This window comes from Seriola lalandi, unplaced genomic scaffold (assembly GCF_002814215.2).
Source record: "Seriola lalandi dorsalis isolate HSWRI2012SDOR001 ecotype SW California unplaced genomic scaffold, Sedor1 jcf7180002054357, whole genome shotgun sequence".
Classification (NCBI taxonomy): Eukaryota; Metazoa; Chordata; class Actinopteri; order Carangiformes; family Carangidae; genus Seriola; species Seriola lalandi.
In genome coordinates this window covers 899,455-907,539 of record NW_019524910.1, presented here as the reverse complement: position 1 = coordinate 907,539, position 8,085 = coordinate 899,455, and the positions used below count along the sequence as shown (strand labels likewise).

The following is an 8,085-nucleotide window of genomic DNA, read 5'->3' as shown; positions in this document are numbered from 1 at the left end:
TATAAAATGTTTATAAACATATGTTCATTCTTCAAAAAAAGTATTTTTACCTTTAAAATACTCATGTAAAGGATCTGAATACTCTCGCTATTATTTAAAGTAATTTTGAGCTACAGATGTAGACGTAAACTACATTACCCAGAACCCTTTGCTACAATAACATAACCACGGGTCAGTTTTATCCAATCAGAAGCCGACCATGATGTTCTCCTACTGACGTGTCGCATTCAGTTATTATTGAGGAAAAACACAGCGCTGTTTTTCATGCTAACGATACTTCTGTCACCACCAGGTATTACCGACAGGCAGAACCATGTCAGAGCCCAACAAACAGGACATCTCTGCTATTTTTAAGCGACTGCGCTCCATTCCTACGAATAAGGTGAGAGTTTTATTAACGATAGACAGCCTACTCTTTTTAACAAGGAAGTCATCTAAACTAGATACCTGACACGTCGCACTCTGAGAAACGCCGAGGCTAGCTTCAACTTACCAGCTTAATTTAACAATTATCCGATAAATGTCATGTTGAAAATAGGTTGGGTTTGTTGTAAAGCCCGAGTTGTTCCCTGGTAACGTGTCGGGGAATAAACTGTGAGAAAACTTGTGAATCGTAACCACACGTAACGTTGGCCAAGTGGTTGACAGTTTAGCTAGCTGCCTTTTGACAGTTGACATTAGCCGTGTTTGTTCAGGCTTAACTTTCCTTTGGTACATGTGTAAAAATGTAAGACAGGAGCGCAGACATCATGAATGATAATCACAACGGAATTGTGCTTGTTGCTGTTCTAGTAACACTTAATTTCATTGCGAAATTTAACCCAGTTTATAAACAGCTGTTTGAATCAACAGCTAATTTTACTGGTAACATGCACTTCAGACCGCAATGATCACAAACCCTTCACACAGTTTGCTTCCACGTCTCTCTTTATCGATTTTAAACTCATGCTCTTGTCTCATGCTCATGCTCTTTAGTTAGGAGAGAGTTAGAACACAGACATCAAAATGTCAATTTCCCTGTTTAAAATTTGAATGAAAGCCTCATGATAAGATCTCTTCTTTCCCACAGGTTTGCTTTGACTGTGCAGCTAAAAACCCCAGTTGGGCCAGCATCACCTATGGTGTATTCCTATGTATAGACTGCTCAGGGACTCACCGGTCTCTGGGGGTACACCTGAGCTTTATCAGGTAAGGCAGGACTTATTAATAAAGCACTTTTCAAAACAAAACCTAAGAAATAAAAGCTTTTAGCACCAAGTATCAAACATGCAGACTAGAAACAAACACATCAACAAAATAGAATTTAAAAAACAGAAGTAAGATTGATTTCTCACCACTTAAAAAAAAAAAAAAAAAACTGAATATGTCTTAATTGACAAATCATAATTGTGCTAGTCTCCTAGTATGAATAGAAAAATCCAGAAAAGAGTCAAATTGAAGGTGGGATAATTTTGGAACCTGAGTTGCAGTTTGTCAAATCACATATCCTCTAAATCCTGTACAGGTCCACTGAGCTGGATTTTAATTGGTCTTGGTTCCAGCTAAGATGTATGCAAGTGGGAGGCAATGCCAGTGCGGTGAGTACTTCAGGGCAAAAATGTCAGCCATTATCAACAGATTGTAATCCCGTATTTGCACATGCACACTCATGATTTAACTTGATGACTCCCGTTTGCTTTTTTGTGTCTGTCTTGACCTTCCTATGGCAGATTTCTTTTTTCAATCAACATGGATGCACAACCAGTGCTGCCAATTCCAAGTACAACAGCCGAGCTGCTCAACTGTACAGAGAGAAGATAAAAAATTTAGCCACACAAGCCACCAGACGCCACGGCACTGAGGTAAAAGAAAGATAAATTGGCTTCCTGTTTAGGACCCGTTTGCTTAACACACTTTCCTAGAAACATATCTGCAAGTGCACAGATAGTTAAATCAATTTTACTCTACTTCTCCATAGCTGTGGCTCGACAGTCAGGCTCCTCTCTCTCCAACATCACCAGAGGACAAGCAGGCGGATTTTTTCAGTCTGCATTCACAGGTAAAGGAGTGTGCTTGCCTTGACCGGGTGTGATTATATCTACATATCTGCCTGTTGGATACCCACACAGTGACTGGGGATTAGTAATTTTACCATATGTGTCTGTGTAATACTCAGGTTGTTCCTGAAAATTTGAACATGGCCAAAATGAGTCTCAGTGCCTCCACATCAGAGAAGAGTTCAACCACAGAAAAAGAGGACGACAAAAATGGTATTGTGGTACACTGTTTCTCCTTAACATTGTAACACAAAGAAAGACCACAAAACTACAACCAGTACCATTTACTGTATACATTTCCTCACATATACATCAAACCGTAAACTTTTTCAGGTAATCCAGAGGGTCCAAGTGTCGACATGCTGAGTGTTTCTCCAAAAGCAAATCCAGGTTGCTTTATGTTCTTGATATTTAGGCTTCTCCCATTTTCTTAAGGACCTTGTTTTTGTGTTGAAATCATTGCTAAACTGTAAGAGATGAAACTTTACTGTCCTTCAATCTTTCCAGAGCCGTCCTCTCTTCTCAAGAAGAAGCCAGCTGCCACCAAGAAAACGGTATGTACGAAGTAATATTGTGAGACTCGCTTCATCACTGCGTATTTGTGACCTGTGCATTCAAAGTCTGATTTGTAAAAATTTGTCTGTTTGCAGTTGGCTTCTAAAAAGGGTGGTCTGGGTGCTCAGAAGGTTAGCAGCCAGAGTTTCTCAGAGCTGGAGAAGAAGGCTCAAGCTGCCGACAAGCTGAGAGAGAAAGAAGACAGCACTGCGGGTACCAGGAAAAATATTCAACCTCAGGAATCTATGTACGTGTCTTTACTTTATTATTTTTTACTCTCATATTTTGTGGTTATCTATTTATCTAATAGTGAGTCTTTTTGCACTCTCCAAGAGAAGGTCAAAGGTTTCAGTGTCCTCTCAAATCTATTGACTTCAGCAGAAACCTTGTCATTATATGACCCAGCTGCTACTTTTGGATCAGCTGTTTCTGTTAGCTCCTGCAATCCCCTCCTGTTTTTTTTTTTTTTTTAATTCATCTGCCTTCCTCCTCCTCTCAGCGCCCCATCTCTGCGACTGGCCTATAAAGATCTTGAGCAGCAGAGGAAAAAAGACGAGCAGAAGCTGAAGGGATTAGAAGGGAATAAGAAGGAGCAAGCTGAGAGACTGGGCATGGGTTTAGGCATCAGGAGGTATGATGATGATGATGAGGATGATGATGATGATGATGATGATGAAGAGGCAAATACTAGTGATCCTGTAACTAATCAAAGACTTTGTTTCTGGCTCATATGTTCACTCTGTCTCTGCTCTTCTCCATAGTGGAGTTTCTCACTCTGTGACATCAGACATGCACATCATTCAGCAGGAGAATCCACTGCGGGGAAAGACCACCAAAGGGCGGCGGTACACTGAAGAAGATGATGATGAAGGGTCCTTCACCTCTAGGTCAGACGAAGACAGAAGATCTGCCTTTTCTTCAGCTGCTGCTGATGACCGTTCAACTTCACATGTTGATTGTCCACCTGACGTTAATCTGAACTTGTTCTCTGTTTAGGATCCTGTCCCGGTTTGAGGATCAAACTGAACTGTCTGATAATTTCTCTTCACGCTGGGGTGATGGAGGCGATGGAGGAGGCTGGATAAAGGAGAGCAAGAAACCAGAACCAGACTTCTACTTGTCCTCCGCTATGTCTTCACTTGATGACAGGTAGGAGACGTTGTTTTATGATTTATATACATCCAGCTGTTGTTACCTTAACAGTGTCTGCACAACCAGCTGTTGCGGCTACATACAGTAGAAGTTTAAGGCACTGTTACTTCCACCACAAGGCAATTCTGCAAGTCATCATTTATCCACTTTAATTGGAATCATGTTGTAATCACATGATCGTTTTGTAATTATGTTTTAAGTTAATGTCAAGTTTGTTTATGAATTATGGCTGAAATAAAGAATATAATATTTAGACTCTCTCATACTGTAAGTCCCTTGTGTATGTACTGTGTGGTAAAGGGTAAACTTAGAGACCGATGAGTGACATTTTCAATGTGATCAGTGTGTTTTGAGAATATGGGTTAATACTTGAATTGTTCAGATTATAATGTCAATATCGCTTTAATTTATACTCATTATCTTTTATCAGGCCCACATCCAGGAGGAAACCAGAAGCAGTGCCGGTGTCAGACTCAGGAGAAGCTCGGAAAAAGTTTGGAGATGATGTCAAAGCCATCTCCTCTGACATGTACTTTGGAAAACAAGACAACTCTGAGGTACAGCCTTTTAGCATGTTATATATATTGTGTGGTTCATGATTATAGTGGACTTGCATACTGCGTGTCAGTGACCCAATCCAAAGGGGATGCCAGGATTATTAGACCTGTTCCAAAATGCGGTCGACCTGAACGGCCCCCAATAGAGAGAAAACACTGCAGCAGCATGATGTAATATCAGCTAATGAGCTGCCGCCTCAAAATGAGCAGCAATGTAATAATAATGTCCAAAGAATAAATGAGATGTTATTGATTATATTTCTTTATACGCATGAAAGACTAATGCCTGAATGACTCATAAAGACCCTCAGTTGGTATTTTGAGTATGAGCTAAGCCTGAATGTTCCCAGAAAAACTACTGGTGGAAACATTTAAAACACTGTCTGTACTCCTGTTCTTCAGTATGAGGCCAAAACACGCCTGGAACGATTTGCTGGGAGTGCCTCTATAAGTTCAGCAGACCTTTTTGATGATCCAAAGAAACAGACTGGTAAGACACCACTGCACCTTCACTGACTTTGCAAAAACAACTTTGGCGTATCATTTACTTACGATTTAAATTATTTTTATTTATGAATGTATGTATAATTAGCTAAAGACAAAATAGATTCATCTGTGTCTGTTTTCCTTTGTCTTGTGTACACAGCGAGTTCGTACCGTTTGACCAACGTGCTGCCCAATGCTCCTGACATGTCGCAGCTCAAACTGGGAGTGCGCTCAGTCGCAGGAAAACTCTCTGTCATGGCCAGCGGTGTAGTTAGCTCAATTCAGGTTGGTTAGAAATGCAGCACCTGAATCAATATTATATGAGCATCTTGTCTGACAAACCTAAATTCACCTGCTAATGATGTTTACTTTCTTCTTTTTTCAGGATCACTACAGTTCCTGAGTCATGGTGTGTCTCCTCTTAGACTGTAGCCGTCCTCTGATTATCAGAGTTGGATCATTTTCCCAATGAGTGGTGGTTCCTTATCTGGGAGAGAGAAGGAGAAAGATCAATCAGTGCTCTGAGCAAATCTGCTAGAGGACACATAAAAGTGTACCCCCGGATTACCCTGTATACATCTACATCTAGTTTTTTATTAGAGAATGTATATATACAACAGTGGTTAGAATCAAGATGACTTAAGCACAATATTTGTTCCTCTGCTGGCATCTTGAAGGGAGATTTCTCTGTATAGTACAGTCATGAAGAATATATAGTTTGCAGTATATTAGTTTGCTTTGTGGTCTTGGGGTTTAAATATTTAGAAATACTGTATGTAGCAGTCTGAGAGGATTTCAGGCGTCATGAAGGAGGGATTTTCTTTTTGATTCCATTGGTTAATGAGGCCTAAGCAGCAGAGACAGTTTAATTGCAAGTACTTAATTGGTTAACACACACTCACTCATCACATGCACTTTGTTGTGTACTTTTTTTTTTTTGTAAGTCTTGCACATTCCCACAGGTTTGAAAGTGTCCTTTCCGTCCCCAAAGTGCACTTACTTTTGCTCTTCCACAGACAGGACCAAAAGCTGATAATGAGGCCTTAGGGGACCTGATATATATTTCCTCATTGAATATAATATCCATTATATAAATTGACATTGGCCTCGTTCGCACATAACCTTTGTTAACTTGCAAATAGCTACATTTCTTTATTTTTTTCCTTCTTTTTATAGGTCATACATCTGTAGTCCAAAAGGACAAGATGGCATAGAGCTTAAGCAGCTACAAAAGTTTAAAGATATTCTTTCATGTTTGCACTCATTTGCCGTTTTTGGCAAAAATTAGATGAGGAGATTGATACCACTCTTGTATTTTTGCGTTTTAATTAATGGACTTTAGGGGTGTTGCTAGGTGGAGTTTGTTACCTGTGGACTGAGCCAGGCTAGCTGTTTCCACCCTGTTTCCAGTCTGTTTGCTGAGCTAAGCTAACTGGCTGTAGACTGTAGCTTCATATTTACGGACAGATGTGAGAGTTCTATCAATCTTCACATCTCACTCGTCAAGAAAATGTCAACCTCTTCCTTTAAAAAAAAAAAAAGAAAAGAAAAAAAAAGTAATTTCTGTTGTCTTGAATTAGACACTATAAATATGTTGCAATTAAGCATTTGGCCAACCTTGTAATATATATATACAATATATATATATAAATATAGTTTTATTGAATTTGGGAGGTTACTTTTAATGATTTTTTTTGGTTTGGTTTTTTCTTTGTTTCGACGTTTGCGATTGATTCCTTGGTTGTCCCCGTTGCTATATTATTTAATGGCACTCACTCAGAATTCCCTGATGTTGTGGGACATTTTTGTTGCTTTCAGGCCCCATTGTGCAACACATGTCCACTTAAAAAAAAAAATGAATGTAAACGATCCCTTTAAAGCGAAGTTAATCTTTTGTTGCTGTAACATACTGCCAAGGTCCAAGTGATATATTTAATTATGTCAAATATAACAGAGGCGGTGATGAGACACAAAGAGTGCACAGGTGGTGCTATAGTGTGCTTTGGGATTTGACCTTTAAAAGCAATAGAAAAGCAGCTTGATATCTATATATGGCTTTGGTGTTGAAGAACTACAGCTTGCGCGTTTAGCATTTATCTAAAGTTTACTTATGAGTTAAGGCATTAGTGTTGTTGAAGCCCAGATTGGGAACAGGATGATTATATTACTGAGCAATTTCCGTACTGTTTATGCTTCTCAGGAGTGTGATTTGACATGTTAAATATGAAACACTATGAAGGAGTTATACATCTTTCAATTACCAAATATTTTTTAACTCCATCACTATATGCCTTAGTCCAAAGATCTCTTAATCATCCATCCTAAAATATTGTGGAGTCATCCGGTTCCCTTTTTGCACATAATTTGTTAGAAATTGCACGTGGCAGCTTTTGCTTGAATGTACTGTATTGCAGTTGAACCTTTGCCTCTAAGTTGATGATGGGTCCATGTTTCACTTCAGTTTTGTTTTACTTTGTAAGATTGTGTCTTTTGCTGTTGAATATTGCTAAATGTTACATAAAAGAATAGCAGCTTGTGTAATTTGCATGGCCCTTGAAGTTATTTGAACAACCTGAACAGCCTGAGTACAAGATAGCATACATTTGCTATGACCCATTCATTTAAACAATAATGGAATAACAGAATTGCTCACTAATAACTGTATAGTAGGCTTGGAACTGCTGCATACAATCTTGTGTAGGGCTTTGAATTACCATTTATAGAAAGCTATTGATAATCAAATTTTGACAGTTTTTGACACTCAAGATGTAAGTAAACTTTTTGGAAACATGCCAAATAAATGGCTTGTGCCTAAACTCCTCTGTCTTTTAATTATTTGTCTGAATATCAAGTCTGCACTGTACAGATATATACTTTCTCTGTGCCCTCTGTAAATTTGTAAGATTTCAGATTATTTTTTTAAATTAACCTTTTAGTTTACAAAATAAATGCCAGAAAATGGTATAAAATTACATCACAGTTTCCAAGTTAACCGGTTCAATTGTCTTGTTTTCAAACCCAAAAAAACATTCAATTTACAATTGTATAAAACAAAGAAAAGCAGCAAATCTTAACATTTGAGAAGCTAAAACCAGAGAAAGTATGACTTTTTTTCCTCTATAAATTACTAAAATAATTAATCTTTAATCAAGAATGTTTGCAGATTAATTTTCTGTCCATCGACTGATCAATTAATCGATTCATTGTTACAGCTATACCTCCAGACATTAAAATCAGCAATTTCAGGACAAATGCTGGCAACCGCTTACGTGGCTGGCTGAGGCGTTTACAGTACTTCC

At 38.5% G+C, this 8,085-nt stretch overlaps 1 protein-coding gene across 2 annotated transcripts; it reads left to right on the top strand.

The window, feature by feature from the left end:
* The first annotated feature begins 225 nt into the window (after positions 1-225).
* arfgap3 (ADP-ribosylation factor GTPase activating protein 3) lies at positions 226-7,605 on the top strand. Of its 2 annotated transcripts, XM_023408231.1 has the most exons (16): positions 226-382; positions 1,070-1,188; positions 1,505-1,577; positions 1,710-1,841; positions 1,958-2,038; positions 2,156-2,249; positions 2,370-2,426; positions 2,544-2,590; positions 2,687-2,838; positions 3,091-3,222; positions 3,353-3,478; positions 3,588-3,740; positions 4,174-4,300; positions 4,703-4,790; positions 4,947-5,071; positions 5,172-7,605. In XM_023408231.1, exons 1-16 carry the CDS (start codon positions 314-316, stop codon positions 5,187-5,189), a joined length of 1,593 nt encoding a protein of 530 aa, XP_023263999.1. In that variant the 5' UTR covers positions 226-313; the 3' UTR covers positions 5,190-7,605. The 2 variants fall into 2 exon arrangements, with proteins under 2 accessions (XP_023263999.1, XP_023264000.1); XM_023408232.1 differs by lacking the exon at positions 2,370-2,426.
* The last annotated feature ends 480 nt before the right edge of the window (positions 7,606-8,085 follow it).